General features: G+C 43.0%; 3 protein-coding genes across 9 annotated transcripts in view; 1 reads left to right on the top strand and 2 right to left on the bottom strand.

The window, feature by feature from the left end:
- The first annotated feature begins 214 nt into the window (after positions 1-214).
- Positions 215-1,497, top strand: LOC114363698 (uncharacterized). The gene is made up of 2 exons (XM_028319500.1): positions 215-654; positions 938-1,497. Exons 1-2 carry the CDS (start codon positions 298-300, stop codon positions 998-1,000), a joined length of 420 nt encoding a protein of 139 aa, XP_028175301.1. The 5' UTR covers positions 215-297; the 3' UTR covers positions 1,001-1,497.
- Positions 1,498-1,525: 28 nt separating this feature from the next.
- Positions 1,526-10,164, bottom strand: LOC114363302 (structural maintenance of chromosomes protein 1A-like). The gene is made up of 7 exons (XM_028318989.1): positions 10,133-10,164; positions 8,742-8,901; positions 8,343-8,463; positions 7,768-7,867; positions 7,174-7,322; positions 3,827-3,995; positions 1,526-1,543 (listed from the first exon to the last, which is right to left on the bottom strand). The coding sequence occupies exons 2-7, from the start codon at positions 8,857-8,859 to the stop codon at positions 1,526-1,528; spliced, it is 675 nt and encodes a 224-aa protein (XP_028174790.1). The 5' UTR covers positions 8,860-8,901; positions 10,133-10,164.
- Positions 10,165-13,770: 3,606 nt separating this feature from the next.
- Positions 13,771-16,973, bottom strand: part of Rbpn-5 (Rab GTPase-binding effector protein rabaptin-5) — a 41,430-nt gene continuing 38,227 nt past the window's right edge. For 3 of the 7 annotated variants that reach the window (XM_028319195.1, XM_028319167.1, XM_028319182.1), the window contains 6 exons: positions 16,398-16,500; positions 16,090-16,206; positions 15,707-15,817; positions 14,607-14,771; positions 14,252-14,281; positions 13,776-13,949 (listed from right to left, as the gene is read on the bottom strand). In XM_028319195.1, coding sequence (XP_028174996.1) covers positions 14,279-14,281; positions 14,607-14,771; positions 15,707-15,817; positions 16,090-16,206; positions 16,398-16,500 — 499 coding nt within the window. In that variant the 3' untranslated portion in view covers positions 13,776-13,949; positions 14,252-14,278. Of the gene's footprint in view, positions 13,950-14,251; positions 14,282-14,606; positions 14,772-15,706; positions 15,818-16,089; positions 16,207-16,397; positions 16,501-16,973 lie in introns of all 7 variants that reach the window. The other 4 variants (XM_028319210.1, XM_028319204.1, XM_028319189.1 and 1 more) reach the window with 4 other exon arrangements.

Raw genomic sequence — 16,973 nt, forward strand, 5'->3', positions numbered from 1 at the left:
ACGGACGCCGCGACGCTGGCATAGGTGGTCGACGCGTTGCAATAAGTCTTCTGTTTCTCCGCCTCCTCCTTAATTTCGTCCAGCTTCCTACTATTTACCAGCAGGAGTCTCCTGTTCTCTCTAATCTCAGCTAGTATGTCTTCCTCTTCTACTCTTTCCTTCTCCCTATCCGCTTCCTTCTCTTTTACAGGTTCAGGCTCGGCCATCTTCTTCGCCGGAGCCTTCCCCTTCCTTTCCATCTCTGCCTCTTTTACCAGCTGATACAGCCGATCCAGAGCCTGCGTGACGTCGGTCTTGATGTCACCGCGCAGGTTTCTTGCTGTGCCAAGAGACATCTTAGCCTTCTGCAGGCAGGCTCTGGCTTCGGCTGTTCTTTCCTTAGTTGCAGTGGCGGGCAGCTTGGGTGAGCTCGCCGACGCTGCCTCCACGGAAGCCCGGCGCACTGGCGCGGGTTTCTTGGGGGCCTTCGGGGGCTCGGCCTGCGGCGGGGTTGAGTCGGAGCCAGAAGAAAGCCCAGCTTTCCCTGTCTCCCACTCGCCGACGCTGCGTCTCACCCTCCCTGCCCTCCTGATAGGTGGAGACTCAGGAGACCTCTGCTGGACCTCGTCGGTGGGCTTCTTCGCCGGAGTCCTAAAACCGAACATGTCGCCAGAGGTGCGTGTCGCCTAAAGTTCGGTACAATATAATCAACAGTCCGTATGACCGCTTAGTGATATTTGAAAAAATAATAAAATAAAATAAAATTGTGTCAATAAAAGGTTTGTAAAAGTTGTATAATAGAGTAAAAACACAAAACAAATAAAACAGTACAAAATAATAAAATATCAGTCTTTTTTCCCTCTTAAGGTACTTGTCAGTCGGGGCAGCAGCCGCTGCGGCACCCGGTAAGTCAATATTTTGTTTGTTTACTATACTAATGTGCGTCTTTTGTTCACAGGTGCCGGTTGCAGCAGCGACGCAGCCAGAAGCGGTCAAATTGAAAAATTTTTTGTCGCAGTAAAATTAGTTTACTGGTCCCTAATAGTCCAAAAAGACGTCTAAAAATACGTTGTGTCAACTTAAAACTAAAGTAACTCGATCTAGAGCCCGAATCACGCCTAATCGCAAAAAGTAATTTTTGGCCCAGCCGAAAATCTCCACCTGCCTAGAGACAAAAGGGTGGGTGGGCGGGCAAATTTTTAAACTTCCTGTCGTCGGATCCCTACAAACGGGGTGTCTATGGATAGGGCTCGCCGAGACGAACACGATAAGACGATAAACGTCGGGGGTGGCCCTAGAAAATTTTGAAAATGACGCCCAAAAACCGTCTCAGATGTTACCCAAAACACTAAAGACCGCCAAAAAAGCAGAATTTAGTATGGAGCGGTGTCAATCGGACGTCAGGGGGATGCTAAACCGAAAGGGGTGAGTCTATTAAAGCGAAAGAATTTTGAAAATCGGACCAAAAATGACAAAGTTATAAAATTTAGTATGGAAATTTTCTAAGTCTAAATTAAAAATACAAAAAGGGGTTTCAGTCTTGGAGTTATGGTTCTAGCTTTACCTGTCCGAGAACCTTAGAAAAGTGAACTGAAAGTTTTCGTGTTTGCTTTACTGAAAGTGGCATATCTTTTTCCTTCGCGGAACGAATATAGACAGGCAAGCAAAAAACGGGAGGATGATATCCGCGAATTAGCAGGGCCATTATGGCCACAAATAGCTAGAAACAGAGAAGCATGGAGATCATTGGAGGAGGCCTATGTCCAAGGACAAACTGGAGATGAGTGTAGCCCAAGTAACATTTTACTCCATTTAAGAGTTCACATTTAGTTCCAATGTGTACTTAAAGCATTAGTACAGTTCACTCGTGATGTATAAGCTGTATTATTGCAATTAATTACACCTATACCTGTCTAAGGGACTTATAGGAGTGTAGACTAGTGTAGAGTTATACTTTTATACGATTGTTGGTGTTATAATACTCTAACAACTATCCTTTAGTCAGCCATCTGACTAAGAGCATTATAGGAGGGTAGAGATACGGCAACCGCTGTTTAACGGCCTACTTGTACGATGTTATAGAGCTAGCATTTTAATAGAACACACGTGGTCATTTATAAAGCCAAAGGCTGTTATGTTTACTTGTTTTAGACTGTTATACAGCTAGTAGCTGTAGTAGGACTTGTTTGTGATAATTAAAATAACCTTTTTTTACTATCTGTACAAAAGTGTTTCAATGGTTCGCATGTACACTGTAGGCTGTTAAAAGGACTATATGTGTTGTCCATTAACATCAATAGCAGTTTATTTGTCCACAAGTACTACTCTTATTTGCTTTAAGCTGAACACGAATGTGAATGTGATATTCTATTACACATTTCCCCAAGCCTGTTTTTAGTTGTTCATGGTGGTTCTGTACATGATGCAGAGGAAAATATTATGCCTGAACCTGAAATTTCCCTTCAAAATATACCAGATATCAGAGTGTGATGATTGCAGTTCTTGTGATAGTGAATACCATTTTAATTTGGACAATTATTTAACCTTTCGAAAAAAAAAATAAGAACATGGGCTATTGAAAATCGTATTCCTCATTCCGCTTTGAATAAATTGTCAAGCATAATAAACGAATTTAAACCGGGAACACTACCGTCTGATGCTTTAGGTATTCATACTTGACTATTAGTACCTGGGCTAGGCGATTTAACGGACATTAATAATTTTTATTGCGGATCTCTAAAATTTCAGTATTTGAAAGAATTAAAGATACACAATTGACCTGAACTAGGTACATCTTAAAGCTGTACATAAGTTCACATTAGAATAAATTTATAGACATTAGCGCTGTAGTGGTACAAATGTGGAACTTCATATAGATAACAGCATTCTAACAGAACACATGTGAACCTAATATACGCTCACCGCATTAAATTGGAGTTATAACAGTTCACATAGCCGTATTTCATTTCCACCATTTTGTTCTACATAACCTAAAATATTTACCAAATAAATCTCCAAAATTAATGCAGATTTATCACAAAATTCGCAGATAGAGCGATTGAGTTTTGGTTTCATGTTATAATTAATTACCGTAATATAATTATAATGCCAATCCAATATCAAAAACTGAAAATTGTAGATTTCCTCTCAGCCAGTTTTAAATATTTTAAAATGAATATCGCGTTTTTACAGAGGCGCGTAAATATTTTAGCTGTAAATATGTATACATTTCACGATAAAGTTGCATTCCCAATGGCATTAACATTATTAAGTATTAAAAACCCGTGTTATTATTTGCATAAATGATTATCCGCCCGAGTTGTTTCCCTCTTGGCACTCACGTACAAATACCAAACTAATATTAAAATGTGGAAATAATTTAAGACACACGTGAACTTTAGGTAGCATTGGAGTACTTTTGTCGGACTTTATAACTTTGAAAGCTGTGCATTTAGCCACTTGTTACTCTTTATTGTCCTCTTTATCGTATGGTTCACACTGCGTCCCATATAGTGCCGTAAGTCAGCCTTAAGTACGATGTTACTACTTAAACTGCTATTATAATGCTATTATACTGCTAATGTACAGCCATAGTGAACTTAAAGCTGTCTAATTTGTGCCCAAACTGGTTCTATAAAAGCATTATAGCAAGCTATACAGCTCGTATACAGCTGACATACACAGCTTGTGGAGTATATGTGAACGACTATTGAACTCTTAAATGGAGTAAAATGTTACTTGGGTAGCTAAATAGTAAAATAAAATAGTTAAATAATGTTGTAAAATATCTTTTAATCCAGTAATAAAGGCTTATATTATTATTATAGGTAATAAGTAAGCATCTCACCAGCTCCTGCTTAAGGCGCGTGTACTTCTCGGCCTCCTCCTTCTCGAACTTGGCCTCCTTGCGCTCGGCCGCCACGCCCTTCTTCTTCTGGTACGAGAACTGCGCCTCCTCGTCGGCGCGGTTCACCTCCGCGCGGCACGCCTCGTACTGCTCCTTTAGCACGCCCGACCTGCAAGCATTTCTTGTTTAACTAGCGGCCGCTCGCGACTTCGTACGCGTGGGTCCCGTTTTTCCCCCGTAAGGATGGAGTTTCGTAAAATCCTTATCTTAGCGGAGGCCTACGTCATTATATCTACCTGCATACCAAGTTTCAGCCCGATTCGTCCAGTGGTTTGGGCTGTGCGTTGATAGATCACTATTATCAGTCAGTCAGTCACCTTTGAGTTGTCGTAGATAAATATATATACATATTTAGATAACTCACTTCTCAATATAGACATTTATCAACGATAGCAGCCCGACGCGAAGTACCGTATTTGAGGTGTCAAGCCCCAGAAGGAGGAGAATTGCCTAAGAGAAGGGACATGGATCAGAGAAGTTTGTAGGGAGTCAAGCAAAGCGCCCGGGGAAAAGAGCCCAGAGCAAATACCCGCGCGCTCTCCCGAGATTCGGTTCATACGCCGTGAGGCAGGAAGAACCAACAAAAACCATATTCTCAATATAGGCCTTATAAAGAAGCTCAAAATTGCACAGCGTGCTATGGAGAGGTCTTTGCGAGACGTTTCTTTGCGAGATCAAATCAGAAATGAGATCCGTACACAAACTAAAGTCGCTGACATAGCCCGACGGATTAGCAAGCTAAAGTGGCAATATGCAGGTACGAAGAACTGACGGCCGGTGGGGCAGCAAGGTCCTGGAGTGGAGGCCGCGTACCGGAAAACGCAGCGTGCAACGGTTGCAATACCGACAAATCGGGGGGCCATGAGAGGTGAGAGGCGATACGAATATGTACACGCATAAATCTCATAGAACTTGATTAGTTAAGGCGATTAGAGTCCTCAATGACCTTGGGCGTTTGACCTTCACGCCGCGAGCAACACCCGCGTACCCCGCACCAAAAACTCCGATTTGACACCGATCAAAAATACACGGGCATAGGTAGATACAGAATAGAAGCTCTTTCTTCATACATTACTGCCTATTATTTTAAACTTAAATTGATGAACCTTGATGTCGGTGTCATTTTTAACTCAGGCGTAAAGGTATTTAATAAAAATAACAAAATCCATGAACATTTTGTACGGGATAAAATTTTATTTTATTTTTCGTAAATTTTCTAATGCTTTTGTCGGTTCAGTCGTTCTCGAAATTTGAACAAACCCGACTTTATTACAAGCTTTTATTTAGCTTGCAATTTATATGATACTTTTTATTGTTGAAATCTATTAAGTGGCGATCGTGGACCGAAACGTAACCACAATTGACATTTATCATTGTTGACTGACAGAGCATCAAATTGACAAATCAACAACTCTTGGAAATGCTGCTATGCGATGTCCCCTTAATCCTCAGAAATAGGCATGTTTATGTAAAGCGATTTCATAGCAGCTATTTTGGTTGTTACTTCGTGCACTATACGATGCACAGTTGGCTGTTAGATGTGGAAGATATCACCTAGTACACGTTCATAACTTCCCATTGCGTAGAACAGTAGGGTTATAATAAGTATTTGGTCCACTGGTTGTAGGTATGGCATTTGGTGAGGGGTTTCAAAGAGCTTCCAAATTATGAATCCAGAAACAACACCGTTTCTTTAGAGACGCGGAACATCGCTCGGAATTGCATGTCATTATATTAATATTTTTCAATAGCGTTCAGCCTTATTGCGTTCCTGCGATTAGATCTAGGTATTTCCTCGAGGCTCGAAAGAAATGATAACGATGACACACATGATTTACCACTAAGTATTTAGGTCGTTTTAGGTATAACAATAGGATTTAAGATACCGCGCAAGCACTCTCAAATTTAACAGCTGCTTAAGACGATTTGACAGTTGTTTGAGTAATGCTTAGCGTTGAATGGCGTTTCAGTATGCGAAAATTCATTTAAGTGGCGTTTGAGTGCAACTTAATTTGAGAGGTGCTTAAAAATTGAGAACTGCTCAGATATTGTTTTGAGTATGCGAAATGTAAGTTTAGGAGCTGCTTAACTATTTGAGAAGCCGTCAAATATTTAAATGGCGTTTCAGTATTCGGCCGTCAGTCAGTCACCTTTGAGTTGTCGTAGATAAATATATACAGGGTGTTAGGTATATGGGTATATGAGCCGACACTAGCCCATGTTAACATGGTCATATAAATGGTATGGTGAAGTCAGAAATTTGATATCATCATTTTAATTTTTTTAATTTGTATACAAAATAAATTTTATAAAATCCGATTTGTATGATAATTAAAATGAAGATATCAATTTTCTGACTTCACCATACCATTTATATGACCATGTTAACATACCCATATACCCATTTACATAACACCCTGTATATCTAGATAACTCACTTCTCAATATAGACATTTATCAACGATAGCAGCCCGACGCGAAGTACCGTATTTGTGGTGTCAAGCCCCAGAAGGGGGAGAATTTCCTAAGAGAAAGGACATGGATCAGAGAAATTTGTAGGAAGTCAAGCAAAGCGCCCGGGGAAAAGAGCCCAGAGCAAGTACCCGCGCGCTCGCACGAGATTCGGTTCGCACGCCGTGAGGCAGGAAGAACCATGGGTGGTGGTGGGATATTCTCAATATAGGCCTTATAAAGAAGCTCAAAATTGCACAGCGTGCTATGGTCTATGCTAGGTGTTTCTTTGCGAGATCGAATCAGAATGAGGAGATCCGTAAACAAACTAAAGTCGCTGACATAGCCCGACGGATTAGCAAGCTGAAGTGGCAATAGGCAGGTACGAAGAATTGACGGCCGATGGGGCAGCAAGATTCTGGAGTGGAGGCCGCGTACCGGAAAACGCAACGTGCAACGGTTGCAATACCGACAAATCGGAAGTAGGGCCATGAGAGGTGAGAGGCGATGCGAATATGTACATGCATAAATCTCATAGACCTCCATTAATTAACTAGCTCTATTGCAATTATCACACTAAACAATAAATATGGTCCTTTGAGCCAGATATGAACCAGCAACAGAGTGTTTACTAATAGTCCAACCTGCTCACATCCTGACACAAGCAAAAAAATAATCCTTGGATATTTTACACATTTTAAATTGGACTCAAACAAGCACAACATTTACTATTGGTACCAACCAGGAAATGTAAACATGTTATTAATAAAATTTAAACAAGTGTTTATTTCAATCTATCGCTTGGGATCATCTCATATTGAGCTCCAGATACGTACCCACTGATCTCTTCAAAGAGCGCAGTTCTCTCTTTGGGGTTCTTCATGGCGATGCTCTCGACGGCGCCCTGGAACACCAGGAAGTTCTTGGCCTTTACATTGATGCCCAGCTTCTCCAGCTCGCCCAGGTAGCTGCTCACCGACACCGACTGCAATAGACAAAGGTGGTTAGTAAATAAATACATATTTAGTACTAGCTTTCCGCCTGCGGCTTCGCCCGGGGATTTCTCGGAAATTATTCGAATTTTTCTAGCCGTAAAAACCATGCTTGGAGTACAAAATGTGCTTACACTGCTTACCAACACATTTTGCGATTCATTTTTATATTATAGATTGTAGACACTACAAAATACTTAAAAATTGTGTTTAAAAACAGGAATCAAATCTGTAATAAACAGCAATATGTTGTGAAATTTTTATTATTAAGGACCAGGTAAGACTGGCTTTAGTTTTCTTTCAAGTAAATGCTTGCAAAAATTCAAAACCCTACTAAGTTAGCAAAATATCATTTGCTAGGCACAACTCCAGATAAAACTACATACTTCTTTTCTTTAGGCTTACATTCTCAAGCATTTGATTGAAAAATAACCTTACCTGTCCATCAATTTTGTGCTCAGATGACTGTCCCACCACAGACCGCATGAACTGCTTCTCAGTCATGTCTTCCAGCACAAATGTGGCCGTCACAGACGCACTGCAAAATAGGTACAAAGTTTATCAACATTTATTATCTAGGCATTACACCCTAGTTGGAAATAAGTTTAGTATGGAAATATCATGTTCAGCAGTAAAAAACTCATAAAACTCATTTATTTTTGCAAAAAGGCTTTTAAAAAGCACTTTTACACATCCTAGTATTAACTCTACCACTGCTTCGGGACAATAAATGGGCCAGTGCTGACAAGAAGCAGCGCAAGAAACTCAAGTCACTATAATTGTGGTAGTGGACATCCTATCGCAGAAAATAATGATGATCATTTTAATCCAGTGTTCATGCTAGGTGTAACTTTTTATTAATAAGGGGGTAAGAGTTTATTTTGAGACATTCGTGACATAAACATAGCACAATGCAACAATTGAAATGACAAAGTTCTACAGCAACTTGTAAATATTGTCTTTACTAAGTTATTATTGTAATAGGTCTGCTTTATCTCCAAGCTTTACATTACCAGCGTGACACTGGCTTGTTGATGGAGGCGCCGTGGATCAGGTCACTGAGGCGCTTCACACGGAGCAAGGAAGTCTTCTCACCCATCACAAAACTCACAGCATCCATAAAATTTGATTTTCCTGTCAAAGTTTTATATTACTTAAACACTCACCCAGGAATAATATTTCCCTATACATATGGTCAATTATTCATTAGTATTTTAGTTGCTTTAAAGGTAACTATATCAGAATATACAACAAAGTAACAGCAACAGGTACACATAGGTTCATTTTTGACCCATTTCCAAAAATGATATTTAGCAGAGTTACATACACTAGCTTGATTAGATTGTCAATTTATACATTAAAGACTTAGTACTGATTTGAATTAAGTAGTTTTAAGTCAGCCAAGCTCTCACCTGAGCCATTGGGACCTACAACAGCAGTGAAGGACTTCAGAGGTCCTATCCGGTGATGGCCCCGGTAGGACTTGAAATTCTCCATGTCTATATACTTCAAAAACGCCGGCATTTTCATATTTTATTCACTGTTTCATCAAAAATTTAATGAATTAAGCTCCTTCAACGTAAATACTTCTTCTTCTTCTTCTTTTTTTATGGCAACGGCNAACACTCCAGCACAAAAATATTCACAATTATTATATCGACAGGGTCTGTGAGACGTATGGTAGGCGGTTAAGGGATAACTCTACCACTGCTTCGGGACAATAAATGGGCCAGTGCTGACAAGAAGCAGCGAAAGAAACTCAAGTCCATCCTATGGCAGAAAATAATGATGATCATTTTAATCCAGTGTTCATGCTAGGTGTAACTTTTTATTAATAAGGGGGTAAGAGTTTATTTTGAGACATTCGTGACATAAACATAGCACAATGCAACAATTGAAATGATAAAGTTCTACAGCAACTTGTAAATATTGTCTTTACTAAGTTATTATTGTAATAGGTCTGCTTTATCTCCAAGCTTTACATTACCAGCGTGACACTGGCTTGTTGATGGAGGCGCCGTGGATCAGGTCACTGAGGCGCTTCACACGGAGCAAGGAAGTCTTCTCACCCATCACAAAACTCACAGCATCCATAAAATTTGATTTTCCTGTCAAAGTTTTATACTACTTAAACACTCACCAAGGAATAATATTTCCCTATACATATGGTCAATTATTCAAATTCAAATTCAAATCTTTATTGCATACTAAGTGACAATTATTGTAATGGTGGAAATTACATACACATGGGCTTAAGACTTAGTGACCTAGGAGGTATTGCAACAGAGTAGGTGGCTATATACATTATACATAATATGAGAAGTAACATAATTGCATACTTCGATGCTAAAAAATAACAAAACAAGCAGATTACAAATTAAAGTATCTAGAGACATTTTCGGTGGTCAGTAGTTAGATATTCGTTAATTGAGTAGAAACATTTAGTATTTTAGTTGTTTTAATGGTAACTATATCAGAATATATACAACAAAGTAACAGCAACAGGTACACATAGGTTCATTGTTGACCCATTTCCAAAAATGATATTTAGCAGAGTACACTAGCTTGATTAGATTGTCAATTTATACATTAAAGACTTAGTACTGATTTGATTAAGTAGTTTTAAGTCAGCCAAGCTCTCACCTGAGCCATTGGGACCTACAACAGCAGTGAAGGACTTCAGAGGTCCTATCCGGTGATGGCCCCGGTAGGACTTGAAATTCTCCATGTCTATATACTTCAAAAACGCCGGCATTTTCATATTTTATTCACTGTTTCATCAAAAATTTAATGAATTAAGCTCCTTCAACGTAAATATTAAAGCGCCAAACAGCGCATCACAACATCAACGCGAAAGAAGTATTTTGACATATTTGACATTGACAGACAACAGACAGAGCCATAAACAAAGTTTTTATTTTTTCTTATAGTGATGTAAACCGGAAATTCTGTTCGCACTAGTCGAGTAATTTAGTCGAGTGAAGAGTATTTTATTTCACCATTAATTTTTAAGAGATTCCTATGAAATATTAGGTAACACCTAACAGGAATAACCAACACCTAAGGGGCACCTTAGGCCATAAGGGATCATCATTTTTTTTAAGGTCCCGATTTCCGGCCCCCTAAGTGTTAGGTGACAGTTTTATTGTCGGCGAAATGGAAACTGAAATATAAGTTCCAAAATACTGGACTGTCCTATCGATGACATTGACAGTGGGGCGCCACCGTCAATACCGGATCGCTGGTTCCGATTTTTGCCATGTTGGAAACCATATAGTTGAACGATAGTAGCGCCCCCCTGTCATTGAGTTTGGTGGGACAGTTCAGCGTGGGTCATCTATAAATGATTTGTTTGAAACTTTTGATGTAAATGCGACAGTGGAAACACTTTCTCACTCAAGTTTAAAGTTCAGTATATAAAAAATTCATCCCCACTTTACATTAGGAGGGGAGCTACCCTAAAAAATGTTTTATTTTTCATAATTTTATTCTATAACGATAACGCCCGTATTCACAAACATTACTATGAGGTCTCACAGTGCTCGTGGACGCACAGGGTGACATACGAACCAATCACTGAGCTCTATTCAACGCTGTGCGTTCGTTTTGCTGCTTCACTTAAGCAAGCATCGTTTGTGAATACATACCTCCATAAAATTACAGCTCTCTAGTTCCAACAGTCTCTAAGCAAAACCTCGGATGGACAGACAGACAGACGGACGGACATGACGAAACTATAAGGGCTCCTTGTCAGGACTACGGAATCCTAAAAAGTGGAGGGGATAAAAATAACAATAGCAAGTTTTTGTAACCATAGCTCTTGTATTTACAATAAAATATACTTATTTTACAACTTACAATCGTTCGAGACATGGCGCGTAACTATACTCGTTCACTTATTTAGCAATAGGGATATGGACACCACTGTTATGTTACCTTATAAACACATCGTATAGAATTACTTTTTATCATCAAATATCACCACTTATTTAACTTAACAAAATTGAAACATATATCCACATCCCTATTGATACGGATCGAAGTTTACCTATTATTATTTCATTCATTGCCATTATTTCAAAAATATGAAAACCAGTACGCCACACGAACCAATATTATCGATGACATATAACAGGGTACTGTTCTTCACTGTAAACTATTTTTTGATATCTAGATCTATTAATATACTACATTTGACCCGGAATCTGTATCATTTATAAGAGTAGTACCTACTATCAAATACCGACACTAAAAGTAATAACAAACTTCTCTTCACACAAGCAAAAATATGAGAAAATCCGCAGGCGATATAAACTTTAAAAGTAAAATATTATGTAGCTTAAATAAATAATAACTAAATAACGTTAAAAAAGTATTACACTTTGCTACTACGTAACAATAAACCCAACAATGTGGCCAGATAATATTTCATCGTATGTAGAAACACCTGTGGGTAGTAGAAAAAAAAACATACACGTTTGTACCTCTACATATAAATTGATAAATAAAATATTGATATATAGCCTCTAAAGCCTGGTCCGTGAGCACGTAGAATTTTGTCCAATGACCCCAAGCTACCCATCCTTATCGCTCGCGCGTAATTATGTTGCTGTTGCGCTCGCACTCTCACTGTGGGCGCGCGTCGCACAGTCGCGACAGCAATATAATTACGCGCGAGCAATAAGGATGGGTCATTCTACGTGCTCACGGACCAGGCTTTACAACACGCAAAGGCACAAGTGCCACTCATAAATAACAATATGTGAGAAGCAACCTTTGTTGGCATTTTAAATTGACTGAACTTCGTACTAGCTAATGCACAGCATAGTTAATAATCTTATTTTATACATATTATTGAGTGTCATAATTTACTTGACTTGTAAATTTTAAATTGCTAGAGTTGATTTTTCTCACAAATTCATTAACATAATATAATTTTTACCAAAGGTCCGAATTTAATTACTTGTTTTAATGAACAAAAAAAATCTATTAAATTTAATAAATAGTAATTTGTACAATGCTTTTATTATGGGCCCATGCAATGATCATTGTTTTATCTCATTTTAACATGAAACATTTTTTTAGTTCAGTGTTATAATAAATAAATTATAAGACATCAAAACCACATCAAATTAAAATTGATATAACTATCAATTCCACATCGTAAGTCTAAAGTGTTTCTACTTTCAGGTAGACTATATTTAGAGCCTAAATTATAGATATCTAAAATTTTCTAGCTAAGCTATATTAATGAACAAAAACTTATCACATCTGCGATTGCTAGCGAGCCTTGAGCAGCGTCATACGTCGGGCATTTGTGGGGTAGGTGAAGTGTCAACGACGGACTGTGCACGTAATATAATGGCTCAAGAATGACGTGGATCCGGATTTTGGTACTAAAGCATTAAAAACTGGTACGTATATACCCGATTATTATAATTAGCAACCCATGCAGCTGCGTCGCGTCGCTTAGTTTATCGAGTGACCTAACAGTGCATGTCAAGTCGTCTTGCGCAGTTGGTATACACTCGAATGTGGCGCGGCATTAAAATAGCACAGGATTCAGATGGAATGCTTAGCACAGTGACGGCTATCGCAAGTTAAGCTGTCATAGTTATACTACTGCAGAACAAGACTGTGTGGTGACGGCAGAGTAGAATACATATTATGTCACCAACCACTACTCTTCCCGCGGGTGTCGTAAGAGGCGACTAAGGGACTACATATCAAACATAGAACGGGCAGCAGCGCTTTCTGAAAAACACCAATCAATCAAACTGCGATCTCCAACCCGCCTGCCAAGCGTGGGGATCATGGCAAAACCCTTTACTATAGTAGAGGGAGGAGGCTCATAGTCCAGCAGTGGACTGTAAAGGGCTGTTGATGATGATGATGAGAACAAGTCCTGCAGCTCAATACAGCAGGTTCCGATCGCGAGATGTCACTTCGGCAGCAGCGGCGGTAGGCGGACGAGTGTAGCGGCTCAGTGCTGTGTGCGGTCCTGGGGTGGGGTCGACGCTTTCACGCGCACGACAGGCGGTTGAGAGTGGCGATTGCGGCGACTCCCATTAAGACTGCTACATTAAGGCGCGGTGTGCGTCTTTGAGGTGGGAAAGACTCTCGCACATGTATTCTGGGTGGCTGTTGCTTGGGCGCCTGGTGGGCGGGGTAGGGCGGGCGGGCAGGGCTAGGCGGGCAATTGCGGCGACTCGGTGCTATTTTACGGCGCGGTTTGCGTCTTAAGAACAGGGCAGACGTTCGCACGCTTGCTGCAGGGCTGTGGCTTGCTTGGGCGCCTGGTTGGCGGCGGCAGGGCGGGCGGCACGCTAGGCGGGCGAGTGCGGCGGCTCGGTGCTGAAGTAGGGCGCGGTGTGCGACTTTGGGGCGGGGTTCGCAGTCGCACGTGTGGACGGCGCGCTAGGCGGGCGATTGTGGCGACTCAGTGCTACATTAAGGCGCTGTGTGCGTCTTCGAGGCGTGGCAGACGCTCGCACGTGTGTGCCGCCCACTCTGTGACTATAGTTTGCTAGGCGGGCGGCGCTAGGCGGGCGATTGCGGCGACTCAGTGCTGTATTACGGCGCGGTGTGCGTCTTTGGGGCGGGGCAGACGCCTGCACGCTTGCTGTAGGGCTGCAATGGGCTGTAGCACGCTAGGCGGGCGAGTGCGGCGACTCAGTGCCGCATTACAGGGCGGTGTGCGTCTTCGAGGCGGGAAAGACGCTCGCACGCTGCTGCGGCTGTGGCTTGCTTGGGCGCCTGGTGGGCGGCGGTAGGGCGGGCGGGCAGGGCGGGCGCGGTGTGCGTCTTTGGGGCGGAGTAGACGCCAGCACGCTGCTGCGGCCGTAGCTTGCTAGGCGGGCGAGTGCGGCGACTCGGTGCTACATTAAGGCGCGGTGTACGTCTTCGAGGCGGGAAAGACGCTCGCACGTGTGTGCCGCCCACTCTGTGACTATAGTTTGCTAGGCGGGCGAGTGCGGCGACTCAGTGCTACATTAAGGCGCGGTGTGCGTCTTCGAGGCGTGGCAGACGCTCGCACGTGTGTGGGCGGCGCGCTAGGCGGGCGATTGCGGCGACTCGGTGCTACATTAAGGCGCTGTGTACGTCTTTGGGACGGGGTAGACGCCCGCACGCTGCTGCGGCTGTAGCTTGCTAGGCGGGCGAGTGCGGCGACTCGGTGCTGCATTACGGCGCGGTAAGGTCCTGTCAATCGCCAGGGGTGCCAACTGTTAGGTATAAAAACGATAGCCCTCATTGCGGCGACTCGGTATAGTTTGCTAGGCGGGCGAGTGCGGCGGCTCAGTGCTGAAGTAGGGCGCGGTGTGTGGCTGCAGCAGCGTGCGGCACACGCTGCAGACGCGCGCGGGCGTGCGGCGCGGGCCGGCGGGCACCTGGTGGGACGCGCACGCCGCGCAGAAGATGCGTCCGCAGTGCCGGCAGTGCACCTGCACGGGAATGCCTATTAGTAATCACATTTTGGAACAAACGCCCGAGTGAAAGATGCCACATAGACGCTGACATTGCGTTGCGACGGCGCAACCCGCGTGTATGGTACACAGTTTAGTTTTATAGGTGAAAAAAAACTACGGAGCGGCACCGTTGCGACGCCACTGCGGCGACGCACCGCAACGTTAACGCCCATGTGGCATCTCTTTGAGCGCTTTCACATTAGGGCGTTAGAAGCGCGACAGTAGCGTGGCAGCGGCGTTTGTTTTTATAATGTAAAAGCATGCATCCGCTGTCACATAGTATAAAATTTTCGACAGCGCGTTTGTCGCTCTCCTAAATCGCCTAAATGTGAAAGCGTTCTTTAAGAGAAACAGTTGGGGCTATGGAGAACGCGATTGAGATCACTTTGATATGGGTCAATACAGAACTTAAACCTTATCATAGTTGACCGTAAGAGGTGCGTCACAACTGACCTTTACGTTCAAGTTAGACTTACCAACCAGGGATTTTCAAAGATAGAGACGAGAGATGGGAAGTTTTATCAACATAATATATTGCGTATAACCGCCTCTGTGGTCTAGCGGTTAGACCACCTGCTTCAGATGCAGAGGTCCCGGGTTCGATTCCCAGTGGGGGCAGATTTTTCTGTTCGGTTTGGTTGGTGGTAGGGCTTGTTCTAAATCCGCCTGGCTAGCTACCACCATCTTACCTATGTCTGTCGCCATAACAACAATGTTAACAGCATTATTGTGTTCCGACAGTTAGAGGTAAGATAGCCAGTTCCTCCGTGGTTGAGGATTCCGGGTGAAGCTCGCTTCCACCTTCGGCCTGATCGTCACTTACCATCAGGTGAGATACAGGCCAAGAGCTTCCTCGTTATGGATAAAAAAAAAAAAAAAAAAAATTATCATGTCAGCACTCTTGTGCGTACCTTCTTCTTGTTGTTGGGCAGCGGCGCGCGGCAGGCGGGGCACTCGCTGACGTCGTCGTCGTGCTGCCAGCGCACCTCCGTGTCCGCCTCGCGGATTCGCTGTAGCTGCACCTGCACACAACGGAAAGTTTATTTCATTTTCCTCGGTTTGCCTTCACTCAGCTGACCTAGTCCTGGTGAAAATATGGGTCAAAATCATTATTTAAGTCACAGCACGTCCACCACTGAACAAAGGCCTCAATGTATCAAGATTGGTGGTCGGTTGCGGCCTTCTTCTAGCCCATTCCTTATAACCTTTATAGCTCGCCTGCAGCATGCTAGCTCGCCTGCAGCATGCTAGCTCGCCTGCAGCATGCCAGCTCGCCCGCAGCATGCTAGCTCACCTGCAGCGACTGCGAGAGGCGCACGAAGTCCTGCTGCACCTTCTCGCTGTTGTCGAGCTCTTGCTGCAGCGCGCCCACGCGCCCGCGAAGCTCGGCCGCCTCCGCCGCCAGCCGCCGCTGTAGAAGGAACAAATGCATAATATATGATCAAATTGAAAGGTGTCGCCAATTTACTATAAGGTATATAGAACAAATCGTAATCGTAATTATTTTTCGGAAAAAAAAAAATTATGCGCGGGCATCCATTGCGGCTATTAGGCTTATTTTCCCGCGCCATATGACTGTTTGCAGTTTAACTGTTGCGTTACCTTGTCATCAAGCAGCTGTTCCGTGAGATCGTTGGCGGCCCGCAGTTTGTCCCCGAGCTCCGACAGCTGGCCTCGCTCCGTCTGCAGCTGCTCCAGTTCTTTCCTGCCGAAAACATAAACTCGTAACCAAAACACTAGACGTGATCCGTCAAAGGTCATTCCACATTTCAGGGATACCTGTAGATCAGTCTTTCCCAAAGTGGGCGATAACGCCCCCTTGTGGGCGCTGCAGGCTTAAAGGGGGGCGGTAAGAGACCCAGAAAAAAAATCGGGACGTTGTGTAGAGGCTTGGGAGGCGTCATCTACTAGGAGGACTCTTAGACATCGACTGAGCTCGACTCTTGACTACAAAAATGGGGGGCGCTAAAAAATAATTTATTCTCAAAGTGGGCAGTAGACTAAATAAGTTTGGGAACCACTGCTGTAGATGAACGAAAACAACAAAAAACACAGCAAGATTCGCTCGGAATCCTGCCGGGTGATCGGTGCGTGTGTCTTGAGAGTGCGGACTTCCCACGGGAGCCAGGCTCGGATGTCCCACCTGGCGTCGCTGTGCTCGGCGCGCGCGGCGGCCAG

This window comes from Ostrinia furnacalis, unplaced genomic scaffold (assembly GCF_004193835.3).
Source record: "Ostrinia furnacalis isolate ACB-3 unplaced genomic scaffold, ASM419383v2 OfSCF0398, whole genome shotgun sequence".
NCBI classification, from domain to species: Eukaryota; Metazoa; Arthropoda; class Insecta; order Lepidoptera; family Crambidae; genus Ostrinia; species Ostrinia furnacalis.